Here is a 13,517-nt window from a genome sequence, read left to right on the forward strand (position 1 = left end):
CGAAACCGGGACGCTAAATAAACGTGGAGTGAACGAGGAACACCTGGACAAGACGCAAGTGGCGGGAGGGAGCTGATTGGTCGAGACAGGGGAGGAGCTTCACGAGAACAGGTGGGCACGATTAATCCACACGTGACACGGAATGCAGCAAAAAACGTAAAATTATCCAAAACACAACTTTGAGCGACTTTTTTTGTTGTTGTTTTTGTCTCCTGCATGTGCGGATTGTCAATCAAAAGTTTTTCTGGCCGGAGAAATGATTTGCGGCAAAGTCGACTCCAGCGAGGTCATCGGGGAGTCGGGGGGGGGGGGCGAGACCAGCACCTGCCGCCCGAGGGGCTTCGTTAGCGCCCGCAAAGGGGCTCATTCATAATTCAATGTTCACGCTCATCAATAATGGACGACCGCTATTGAATGTTCTGCAGGCGAAATAACGGAGACGGGCGGGAGCGGATCGTCGCCCGTCCGACGACGACTCGATTGTCTCGCGTTTCCGATCCGATTCGCCCAACGTGAAAACGGCCCAAAGGGGAGCGAGCGAACGCTCGACAAATTCATGCGGGAAAACGCATTAGAAAGCTGATTGGACGGCGCCGTGTCACATGATCCAATTCCAAGAAGAAAAATGTTCCTCTGAGATTTTCATGTTTGCTCTATTGGAAGATTTTTTTAGAAAGTGCATTTGTTTATGCAATGTTAATTAGCTTTTGAATCTTTCTTCTTTGCTACAAAAGAACACGTTTAAAAAAAATTGTAAAACTTGACATTTATTTATTTATGTTTTAATAGCACCAAATACAAGTCGTGGCTGTTTGCCAGATACCTCCGTCGGTGAGAAAATGGCGGCCTTCCTTCAAATCTCTTCCGTTCCAACCCAATTGTGCCACTGACCCCCCCCACGGGAAGCACGTCAACAGATGAATCCGCAAGATGAGGAGGGGGCGCTTCCATTTCCAGCGACGGCGGAGCTCGTGCTCGCGGTTGTTTCCAGCGCCCGCAATGAAATGCTGGCCGGCGACCGCAACTCTGCAAGCAATGTTTAATGGCCGCCTTCCTCCAAGCCACCCCGCCGCTTGTCTCTGCCCACCCCTCCATTTTTTCTTCTTCCGCACGAGAGAAACTGCAGCTCACCTTTGCCAAAATGTCCAAAACAAGCCCCCGCAATTCACTTTTCATGGCCAATCCTCACAACCCTCATCAAATAACGACGACACGCTCCGCCCACATCAGAGACGGGCCGCTCAAAGCAAAATGGCCGACTTCCTGTTTAAATTCACGGCTGGTTCTTTGAGGCTTTTTTTCCCCTGCGTCCTATCACGATGGAGCCGTGAACACAACTGATTCTGCAGGTTGGTTTGATTTCAAAACTTACCGCGAAGAAACCGAAATCTTAAATTAAAATGGATGATTTTTTTTGTTCCTTTTCTGGTGGACGTCCTTGAGGCTCTTTATTGTCTTCTTCTCCACTTAGGAAGTCCAAATATGGGCGTAGTTTACGAGACCCTTGAATGAGGCCCATTGACGCCATTTCTAGGTCAGGTGACCAGAATTTTTTAAAGTTATTTTATATTTTGGGCGAGGGGCTAAATGACCAGTTGACAATGTGGGATCATATTTATACAAATCCGCATTGGCAAATATGCTTACAAATCACCTCTATACTATAAAATAAAGATTATGGTGTACTGTGTATGTCCAGGGGGCGGAGCTAAGAGTTCATGGAGAAATGCGCCGAGTTGAATGTATTAGCAAATAAATTAAAAGTTTTCTCATTTGCTCGGACTGAACGAGGATGCCATTATTAGATTCCATTTACATTTACTTTATTTTTTGTGCAGAGGTTGTGGTGTGAAAATTAGATCTATTTTTGCCATATTAGCCATTTTTCTAAATATCTGTGTTCCATTTTGGGTGGCCCGCACACTGTAAATCCCACTTTTGTGATGAAATTTATTTTTTCAGCAGGCCAAAAAGAACCCCACAACAGTGGTAGTGAGTAGATAGATAGAGGGGATTATATTCATACAATAATATGGTATCTGTAGGTACATTCAGTGTTTATTACTGTGTTATTACAACATTGTTAGTTCTGACATAAATGTGCAATGTGAATGGCTGTGTATGGTTGTGGAAGTATTACAGTGTATTTCCCTATTTGAAGATCCATTTTGGGTGTGTTTGAACGCAACAAAGTCAAGTAGCGCGGCGACGGCGTTTTCGTTGCCCGGCCGGCGTCCTGCGTGTGGCTGCAGAAAGAAGCCCAGCGTCAGACGGGCGCAGAGGGGCCCCGGGGCGACGTGGGCGAGAGCCCGCAGACGCCGGCGATACGCCAAAAAAAAAAAAAAAAAAAAAAAAGAAAGGGAGAAGCCACAGAGACGACGAAGACGAGGAGGCGTACGGGTGGGCCGGCGCGAAGCTCGAGGCGACGGAAGGGAGGCGGGATGGTCCGACGCGTGCGGAGGAGGAGAAAGCGAGAGAAGCGGGAAGGAGGACGAGATGATGCAAACCTGACGCCACCGGCGAGGGAACGACAAAGAGCGACACGGAACAATTCTAAAGACGACCGGCTTCAAACGGGCGCGGGCAAAAAAAAAAACAAAAGACAAACATATGCGGCTCGGAAATGTCGGCGTCTCGCTCGCGTCGTCTTAAACAAAGTGAAACTTTTTTTTCTGAAGAGGGACGTTGTCACCCGGTCGGGGAGACGGTGGACAGTTTTTGACAAATAACGCGTACATTCGGCTTATGGGAGACGAAATCCCTCCAAACCTCCTTGTTCAGTTTCTAAATACAAGAAGTCCTCGGGTTACGAGCAAATCCCGTTTCTATGTTGGTAACATAACTCGGATTCGAAGTCGGATTTCACCATTACCGTCAGAATTTACCCTCAAAATACTTTGTATAAAAAAACAAATACGTTGAAATAAAAAAAAAAAGCTGCATACTTACCATTATTGCCGAGAGGTGGATGGAGAAGAAGACGGTGAGGCTGTTCTTAGCTACTGCGAAGGAACCTGGTCCTCAATCCATACCGTAAGTAGCCTCTCGATCTCGACAAGTATCAAAGAAAGTCAGTCACTCACATTTGAAAAATGTGCGCGTGTAGTCAGTCATGCCCGCAGATATAAAGTTGCGGGTGTGGGTTCTGTCTGTAATCATGAGTGTACCGCTTTAAGAGCGGAGGGGGGCGGTGTCAGGTAAACTAGGAAGGAGAAGTAGGATGAGCAGAGACCTTGTGCTTCCGTGTTAAAAAAAAATTGGTTTTGGATCAGTTTTTATATGAGAGTGTGCGACAAGTGCACAATTGCGCATGTGCGCAGCTTAGAGGGAACATTGGTCAAGACTACACAAAATAAGCGACGTCTTTCAATATTTATGCATTTCTACTCGTAACAAATTTCACACGTATGATTTTTCGTGCCCGACTGTGCAGATTGGCGAGCGCCCGTCAAATCACGGTGACTGGAACGTTGTTTTGTGATCACTGCATCCAAGATAGAAACGGAACCCTTCACATGTGCTAAAATACGGGTTTTGTCTTTAATAATTGTCACCGCGTTGTCCTCAAAAGTTTGGCATGTAGAATTAAAACTGGTCGTGCGAGCTTGACATTTTTTTCCAGTTCTGGTAACATGAAGGATTTTTAATTCGACTTGGTAAGCCAAAAAAGGCGAAGTGCAAAGGGGAGACGTAGAACAAAAAACCTTGCATATTACCTGGGGCCAGATTTCCGTGATTTGTTAACTTTTCCCAAAATACGCCCTGAAGCACTATCATCATAACGTAGCAAAATACTAAGCTTTTTTTTTTGTCATAAAAACATTCAATTTTAAGTCAATCAGGTAGATCTATTTTTGGAAATAAGGACTCGCAATGGGAAAATATATGCTCAACGCCTTTTTCATTTGCTGTCTCTGCGACCTCTGATTTCAGACAGAAAATTTCAACTTGTTTCCTCGCATTTGAAAATCAAATTCAATTTGCAGTGTTCTGTATTAAAAAATTCATCAAAAATTTCACAGAGAATGTGTTTCCTTGCTTATCCACTGATGAAGTTTGGGAAAATGTTGAAATTTTTTTTCCGCGAAAAAAAACGTCGGTCTTTAAAGGTGAAGCAGAGATTAAACAGTGAACAACAACAACCGGAAACAAAACTTTGTTCAAGTGAATTAATCTCATCAGAAAATAAAAAAATAAAAAATGTACAAAGAAACTTTAACAGTGTCAAAGTCAATCTTTCTAACTTAACTGCGGAATATTTTCTCACGGCCACGAAACTGGTGATTGAGGGTCGCCACGGTTGTTTTGGGAGTATCAAGATGGCGGATGGCGACTTCAGTTTTGGTGGCCAAGGAGCCATCCAGTCTGTTTTTTTGTTGTTTTTTTTTTTTTTTTTTTTTGATCAGTGTTATAATCGCTCAGTTAGCTGTCAAACTATGCCAGAAAATGCAAATTGGCAACTTGACGGCCGCAAAACCGACGGAGGATTTTTCATTTATTCATTTTCTCTGTTCTGTGTCGAATAGTGATGTTTTAGGCCTTTTTCGTGGCACTTGAAAATGTACAAGTTTCAGCGCATTTTATTGCTTTTTAATCCAGTCGGCGCCTCTAAATTTGCAATTATGTTGACCGAACGTGTTGGCGTCATCGATGACTGGACTCGAATTCAACCCTCCATTTTTTTAGAGCAACACGTTAAGGTTCCGTTTGGGGGATATTAATTGCCTTGGACGTGTCCGATCCCACGCACCCACGGACGTTTTGGCAAAGCCTCGAAATCGTCTGATGTTCCCAAAACACTTCTGTAATGTCATTTGATTGGGGTGAAAAGTTCAGCCAGTGAATCCTTGGAATTGTCCTTACTTGAGGAAATGCTGCTCTCTGGTGGTCAAAAACAAACAACGCCAGTCAGACGAAAAACAACCACCACCTGATTTGGCCGAGCTGCAACTCTTTTGCTAACCGAAACAGCAGCAGCCACTATAATGAATGGAATGATTTTTTTTCCACGCGTAATTGCATTTAATCCATTTTATCGTCATATTTAAAGCATTGTGTTGTATTTGCGGTATTAAAACCGAATGGTACATTTTATAAATATATACATTTTTAATTTTAATAATTTTACGAGTCACCTTGAGCAGGATAAGGAGTAGCTAATTAATATACAGTAGGGATGGATATTTTATTTCATTTTGTAAAAATGCCTCCACCAATCTAAAGATATATACACTTGATAAAAAAAACATTTATACCATATTTATCTTTATTTGTTCATATCACTTCATTGTTTACATTAAATTTTATAGTCTGTTTTAATATACTTTCATGTACTTCAAAGTAAAGCACATTTTATATACCTCTTTATTTTAGATGTTTTTTTTACTTTATGTATTCTTGTATAATTCTATAATTTTATTATAAGTCATATAATTTACATTTATTTTACTGAAGTTTATTGTATTATTTTAAAATATTTTTACACTATTATATTAGGCTAAATTATATTTACTATACTAAACTTTATATTATACTTATATAAGTTATTTGTAATTATTTTACTTTATCACATTGGTGTAAATTTGATTTCTATTGGTTTGTTTGTTTTACAATATTAATTTTATTGGCCTGAAATTTACATGAGGGATAATGTCTTTGAGGTTACATTTTTCACATTACTGCAAAATATTGCAATGGACGGGATGACAACTGACATTTTCCATTCTTCTTCTTCATTGTTCGCCTCATGAATATGAATAGAAATATTGTCGATGCGTTGGTGGAGGGAAAGCGAGCGCGCCGTGACGTCTTAGCGAAGGAGAAGATTATTATCATTTTTTTTTGCTTCTTTCTTTTGGTCAAGTTCCCGCTCGGCCGGGAACGGAAACCTTTGAACTTTTCTCGTCAAAACAGTCGGCACAGTCCAACCAAAAAATAGAAAATCGGCCAAAACGGTAAAGTCATTTTGGTCAAAAGACGTACAATCGTGTGACTTTTTTTTTTTTTTTGGGGGGGGGGTGCATTCCTAATTCAGTGTGTCTAAGAATGAACTGTCTTTGAGCCCCCGCGACGCACACACACAAAAATGATTTATTAAAGAGTCAAACTCTGAGTAAATGTCTTCTGAAACATGCACGTCACCAATCTTCCCATCTATTTTTCTTTGCTGCTAATCCTCACAAGGGTCATGGGGGAGTGCTGGAGCCTATCCCAGCTGTTAACGGGCAGGAGGCAGGGTACACCCTGAACTGGTCGCCAGCCAATCGTAGGCCACATAGAGTCAAACAGCCGCACTCAGAATCACACCTACGGGCAATTTAGAGTGTCCAATTAATGTTGCATGTTTTTGGGATGTGGGAGGAAAATGGAGTGCCCGGAGAAAACCCACGTAGGTATGGGGAGAACATACAAACTCCATACAAGCGGGGCCGGGATCGAACCCGGGTCCTCAGAACTGTGAGGCAAACGCTTTCCAGCTGATCCACTGTACCGCCACCAAACTTACTATTTAAAATAAAATAAAAAAAGACAGCTCAAGTCAATCAAAATTGTTTTTAATGTCATTATGCAAGGTGCTTATCCTCACAAGGGTTGCGGGACAGGTGGAGCCTAGCCCAGCTTGCTTTGGGCAAAAGGCAGACTACACCCTGAACTGGTCACCAGTCAGTTGCCTGGCAGATATCAACACCATGACTGAGCGGGAATTGATCCCGCGCCGCCCTCACCAAAGTGTGCACCGCGACACCATCAGTGACCCGTTTGTTTTTGATGTTAATCTTTTTAAAATTGCATATGAGGTTTTTGAAAGGTCACATTTGTTGAAGAGTAAATTGTTTTGAATGTTTAGTGACACACGTAAATTCAATAAATAAATATTTTTTTATGAAACCATGCGTTTTAGATTTATTGATGAGAATATTTTGATCGATTTTTACGGTTTGTTGAACATCGTGACGGACTTTTCCATCGTTATGGAAACGAGTGATAGGTCAAAGGCCAAAGTGTCTCCAAAGTTTACAAAAATGTAATTCGGGTTTATCGGAGACACAAGATCTTCTTTGATTTTTACAAAACCGCATACATTATGTTGACCACTCGTCAAAATTAACTTTGATGTTTTGGGAGACATTTTTTGGTGGGCGACTGGTTAGAGCGTCTGCCTCACAGTTCTGAGGACCGGCGTTCAAATCCTCAAATCCAAATGTTCTCCAGTCACTCTGCCCCCCCCCCCATCCCCAAAACGCACATTTTCCGTAGGTGCGATTGAGACTAGCTGGCGACCATTTCGGGGTGTAGCCCCCCTCCTGCCCCGAGATGGCTGCCCCTTGTGAGGATAAGCGGCTCAGACAATGGATGGATGGATTTGTTGGGCTCACTGAAGATGCTAAACAAAAAAAGTTCCCTAAAAAGTCCCCCCCCCCCCCAAAAGGGTCATTGAAAAGTCTTCAATCCTCTTGAGGGCTTCTTTGCAGATGTTTATTATTTATAAACAAATATTAGCGCTAACGACCTCCGGGGTGAGGGTGGGTGGGGGGGGGGTCGTCTGCGGCCGTGAGCTTGAGGCCATTTCGCCAAGTTTGTACTGGTGGTTGTCACGGCGACCAACAAAGCAGTCGGGGCTTATCTGTCTTCTGCGGAGACCGAGAGGCGGTGGGCGTCGCGTCGCCTAGCAACGCCGACTGAGACGCGGCTTTTGTTCCGGCCGGACAAAAGCGCTCTTCTTATAGAGGCCTCGCCCCCGCCCTCCTCCTTTTCTTCTTCTTCTCTTTGCATGCGAGGGGGAAAAAAAAAGTTCGTCTCAAAGGAGACTCGGACCCTCGCGGTGGCGGAACTCGGGGTGGGGTGGGGGGGCAGTTTGGTCCCCAATAAATGAAGACGTTGAGGGGCGCTACTTGTTACTATTTACAGGCCAAAAAGTTCCCCGCAAGTTTGGGAAAGTTCAGGCCCGGAAGACAGTTGGACGTGGAAACGTGACATTTTTTTTTGGGACCCACAGAAGGCGGACACCGTGGCCCTCGGTGGACATTTTGAACCAGAACCATTAAAAAAAAAAAAAAAAAAAAAAAAAAAAAAAATCAACCCCCAAAGGCAGTTTCTCTTAGCAACCTGAAATTCGGTACACACTTTTGGTTGAACTTTTGCTAACAACAATATTAAAATCCTTGTCGATACTTTAAAACATCCATCCATCCATTTTCTTGGCAGCTTATCCTCACGAGGGTCACGGCGAGTGCTGGAGCCTATCCCAGCTGTCATCGGGCAGGAGGCGGGGTCCACCCTGAACTGGTTGCCAGCCAATCGCAGGCCACATCGAGACTAACAGCCGCACTCACAATCGCACCTAGGGGCAATTTAGAGTGTCCGATTAATCCATCCATCAATTTTCTTGGCCACTTATCCTCACGAGGGTCACAGGGAGTGCTATAGCCTATCTCAGCTGTCAACGGGCAGGAGGCGGGGGTACACCCTGAATTGGTCGCCAGCCAATTGCAGGGCATATGGAGACAGGCAAGAGTCGCACTCACAATTGCACCTAGGGGCAATTTAGAGTGTCCAAGTAATCCATCCATCAATTTTCTTGGCCGCTTATCCTCATGGGGGTCGCGGGGAGTGCTGGAGCCTATCCCAGCTGTCAACGGGCAGGAGGCGGGGTACACCCTGAACTGGTCGCCAGCCAATCGCAGGCCACATGGAGACAAACAGCCACACAATCACACCTATGGGCAATTGAGAGTGTCCAATTAATGTTGCGTGTTTTTGGAATGTGGGAGCAAACCAGAGTGCCCGGAGGAAACCCACGCAAGCACAGGGAGAACATCCAAACTCCACACAGGCGGGGCCGGGATCGAACCCGGTCCTCAGAACTGTGAGGCCATCGTTTTACCAGCTGACCACCGTGCCGCCACTTTAAATCACATGTAAATATATATATATATATTTTTTTACTTTTCGGCTGGGTTGTGCGGTCAAGTCCAGTCTGGTCTCCGTGGCAACGTGGCCCAATGCAGAAGGCCGGAACATTTTTTTTTTCCTTGTCTTTTTTTTTGTGACGCTTCCGCCGTCGAACAAAAACAAAACGTCAGCGTGAAAGATTTCCTGGAAAACACAAAATGAGTGACAGGCAGAGGAAGTCCAATTCAAAGTTTTTACTCCAAAGTGACAAAAGCAGTACAAAAACAACGAGTCGAAAGGTCGTGTGAAGAACTTGTCATAAAAGCAACGTTTGTGCTGTCTTTTTACCAGAAAATGCTCACGAGTACGATGACGTCGTTGATTATGAAACGTTTATGAGAATGCAGATCGCTATTATCGATTAGTAACGATGTAATAACTATGATGCGGTCAAGGTTCAGTTTGTTGCTCAATGGCAACAAGCCGAGTAAATCTCAGCTACCACAATGCTAGTTTGAAACCCTAAAATTAAACCCTACTCATTTATTGAAACCTAACCCAAGCTTCAAACTTGACTTTGAAACCCTAAACCACAGGTGTGAAACTCAAGGCCCGAGGGCCAGATCCGGCCCGCCACATGATTTTATGTGGCCCGCGAAGCCAAATCTAGTTTTCATTTCTGCGATTCTTGTAAAAATATGTACCAAAATTTAAAATGGTCATATATGATAAATGATCAATTTGCGATATTACAAGCATTTTTGTGTTACCAAACATGAACAATAGTTGAAAAATACGCTGCCCTTGATCTCTGATTCCATAAACTGGTTCATAAATTTCATGTGTAAAAATGATGAGGCTGTTTAAGATTTTAATGGTTACACAGTTATAACGGCCCTCTGAGGGAAACCTGAACTACAACCTGGCCAGGGAGAAAAATGAGTTTGACACCCCTGGCCTAACCCTTCTTTAAAATCCTAACTTGAAACCTGAACCTTTCTTGAAACCCTACTTTAAAACCCTTCGCGTGTTTTGAAACTTTAGATTAACTAACTAATCTTGAAACCTCAATCCAGGTTTACAATCGTAATCTGAAACCCTAACCCAGGTTTTACAACTGTTCCTAAACCTAGGATGAAATTTAAAACCTCAACCCTGTTTTGAAACCTTAGACTGAATACCTAACCCTTGTTTGAAACCCTCCCATGAAACCCCTAACACCAGTTTGAAACCCTAATTAAAAAAAATGCTATCGTTGCTTTGAAACCCCGCAAATTATTTAAAACTCTAACATGGAAATCTATCCACGGCTTGAATGGCTCATTCGAAATTTTAGCGGTTGTTTTAAATCCCCATTTAAACACTAAAATGGTCCTAATTTAAAACCATAACTGGCAACCCAATCCTTGACGCAAAACTTGAATTTACAACCCAAACCCAGTTGTGAAAACTTTAATCTTGAACCCAGTCTTGGAACCCAGCCCCTAACTTGAAACAGTATTCACGATTTAAAGACTAATTTCAAACGCTAGCCCTTGTTTGAAACCCTAATCCTATCTCGAAACTTTACTTTTAAAGGCCAAGTGCCGAGTTCCAAACCTGATCGAAAGACCTCAGCAGGGCGTCCCGACGGCTCGCAAAGCGGTCAAGGACGTCGGGGAGGGCGAGGACAGGGCGGAGGCGGCGGCGGTCGAGGACGCGTCGGCGGACGAGGCCGCGTCGGGTAGGCACTCGTCGCAGCAGCAGCAGCAGCAGTCCAGAAAGGCCTGACCGAGCGAGCGACACGAGCACAGCAGCAGCACGGGCGCGGCGGCGCAGCGGGCGAACAGGAAGAAGTGTCCCGCCACAGTCGCCGCCGCGGCCGCCGCCGCCGGCTCCGCCGCGTACGCCAGGGCGATGCTACACGCGCTGTCGGGCAGGTTGCAGGCCACGTACAAGGAGGTCAGCCACATCACCGTCGAGCCCAGCCTCGGATCGCCGTGGCGACGGCCGTGTTTATTCCTCTTTGTCGGCGATGAAGACGCGCAAGAGGAAGCGGAGGAGGAGGAGGAGCATCTGCTCGCCGCCTTGACGGGTCGCTGCGCCGACACCTGCGGATAAAATCGAACGGAGAACTTCTGTAGAGTTGACAACAAAAAAAAAAAAGCGGTTTTTGGCGTCATACCCGTCTAGTCGCCAGATCGCAGGCCAGCGCGAAGAGCAGCGGCAGGCAGACGTAGCAGCCGAACATCCACCAGGTCCGAGCGTCCCGGTAGGTCAGCACCAGCGAGTAGACGCCGTCGGGCAGCTCCGCCGCCGGTTCCCGCGCGCACACGTCCGCCGCCGGGGCGTCGGTCCACATCCGGAGCCCCGCCGAGGCGGACCCCCCGGGCCCGACGGGTTCCCTCCTCAGCTGCCACAGCAGCAGCTCGGGGGCGGCCAGCGTCAGCGAGCCCAGCCACACCACGGCCATCTTGGACAGGATGGAGCGGCAGGACTCCGGCCCGGGCCCGGGGGCGGGGCTCGTGGCGGCGTGGAAGCGGTCGATGCTCAGCGCGCAAAGGCTGAACGTGGCCACGCCCAGAGACGTCACCTGACGGCAATCGCGACTACATTTTCAACCATTGGAAATGCGACTCGAAACCCGAACCGTTGTTTGAAACCCAAAGCTTTCTTTGACACACGGTCCCTGTTTGAAACCCCGACCATCTTCAAGTCCCGAATCCTAAATCCTCCAGACAAGCTAATTGGAGCACAACAAATGAACCATAAAAGTTCCCGACTTTTATGGCGCAGTCCCACATTGTTTGCGTGTCGAGGCGCAAGACTCAAGCAGACAACGATTATCCATCCCACTTGTCCCCCGTTAAGACTCAAAGTTAAGATCATTAATGGCGACGTCTCATTAGTTGCATTAGCATCACAAAGACCTCGACGCTCATTAGCCGGATTAGCGCCTTTCAAAACAAGAGAAGGAGGAAGAAATGAAAAACCCACAAGAGCACAAGCGATCTTGAGCCGAGGCCAAAAAACGTGAAATGTGGCTTTGGTGAACACGCTGGGAAAGGGAAAGGGGCTTGATGGTGGGGGTGGGGGTGTCTCCCCCCCCCCCGCCCGCATTCAAAAGAAACTTCAATGAGCACTAAAAAGACTGCTCATCACTTCATTTGAAACTCATTCAGTCAAATGTGTTGCACAAATTTACAACCTTGGTTTTCATCCATTGAAAAACATATCAGAGGTGAAAAGTAAAAGTAACTAAAAGTAATAGTAACGTTCTACAAGTATGCATGAAACTGACCTCCAGGTAGGGCACCAGACGGCACGACGCTCCCCCGAGCAGGCGTCTCGAGGTCAGCTCGTGGAAGACCACCACCGGCAGGCAGAAAAAGAGCACCAGGAAGTCCAGCAGGGCCAACCCGGCCAGGATGCAGTTCCAGGTGCTTTGGAGGTACACGTTGTGCCACACGGTGCACATGAGCGCCAGGTTGCCCACCATGCCCACCGAGAAGAGGGCCAGGGCCAGCAGCAGCAGCGCGTAAGCCCAGTACGAGCCGCCGGAAACGGGCAAGAGCGGCCGCGGCGGACCCGGGGAAGACGGGGAGTTCGCCCCGAGCGCGGTGGTGCCCTTGGTGACCCGCGGGGTCGTGAAGTACCCGCTCGGGTCTTCTCGTCTGCGACGAGCCTCGTCTAGACTCGATCCGGGGAAGAGCCCCCGAGGGACCGCCGCGGCTTGCTCGCCCCGGCCGAGGTGCGCCGCCCCGGTGGAGGGCGGCGGACGTACGTTGGTCCGGAGCTCCGCCGAGCCGACAAAAACAAGCAAAGTCAAGAAAAGCGCGCTCATGTTTACCAATAAACTAACAAATCCGCCTCGTCGACACTTTTCCTCCTGCAAATGTCAACTTTTTACCCGAAAATGCCCGTTCAACGTCAACACCTGCCTCGCGTGCGAGGATGCAAAAAGTTGGGACCAGCCGCGTTAAGTTACCGCTGGGAAAGATTTCCGTATCCGGTTGGACCTATCGAAATAAGAGCGCTCAAACAAACACAGGAAGAAATTCAGTCACGTTAACGGAAATAATACAACACGCTTGCTGATTAGTCGGAACCTCTATTATACTCTAGTTTTATATGTTTGATAACATTTCCATGGCATAAAGTTGTCTATTTGGGCTCTTTTATGTGTGTACTGTACACACAAATGTTGCCCCCCCATCCTCCAAAAACAACCAAAAAAAAAATAAACAAAACAGAAAAAATGTTTCATGTGAATGAAATTATAAGTGATAATTTTACGAGACAATAGAAATGTTTATTAGAACATAAGCTGCATTTTTAGGACAAATTAAACATTTACAACTGAATTTTTTTGAGAACAAAATGAGCAAAAAAGCTAATTTTTCAAATATGAGACATTTTTTTTAAAATTATTTTTCGTTTACAATAGCAATTTTAAAAGAAAAATAAACTAAAACAGAAAAAAATGAAAGACGAGAACACTAATTTTTTGGGAACATAAAGGCATCATGTTATAAGTTATGAAGTTATGATCAAAGCAATAAATGACAAAAAAAATCCATATTTTGATACAATTTGAGGTAGTAATGTTCAATTTGATGAGAACGAAGCTCTACATTGACTACATT

At 45.6% G+C, this 13,517-nt stretch overlaps 1 protein-coding gene across 1 annotated transcript; it reads right to left on the minus strand.

Moving 5' to 3' along the window:
• Positions 1-9,137: 9,137 nt before the first annotated feature.
• gpr37l1a (G protein-coupled receptor 37 like 1a) lies at positions 9,138-12,893 on the minus strand. The gene is made up of 3 exons (XM_061833766.1): positions 12,173-12,893; positions 11,057-11,464; positions 9,138-10,982 (listed from the first exon to the last, which is right to left on the minus strand). The coding sequence occupies exons 1-3, from the start codon at positions 12,713-12,715 to the stop codon at positions 10,506-10,508; spliced, it is 1,428 nt and encodes a 475-aa protein (XP_061689750.1). The 5' UTR covers positions 12,716-12,893; the 3' UTR covers positions 9,138-10,505.
• Positions 12,894-13,517: the final 624 nt, after the last annotated feature.

Source organism: Syngnathoides biaculeatus, chromosome 10 (genome assembly GCF_019802595.1).
Source record: "Syngnathoides biaculeatus isolate LvHL_M chromosome 10, ASM1980259v1, whole genome shotgun sequence".
Lineage (NCBI taxonomy): Eukaryota > Metazoa > Chordata > Actinopteri > Syngnathiformes > Syngnathidae > Syngnathoides > Syngnathoides biaculeatus.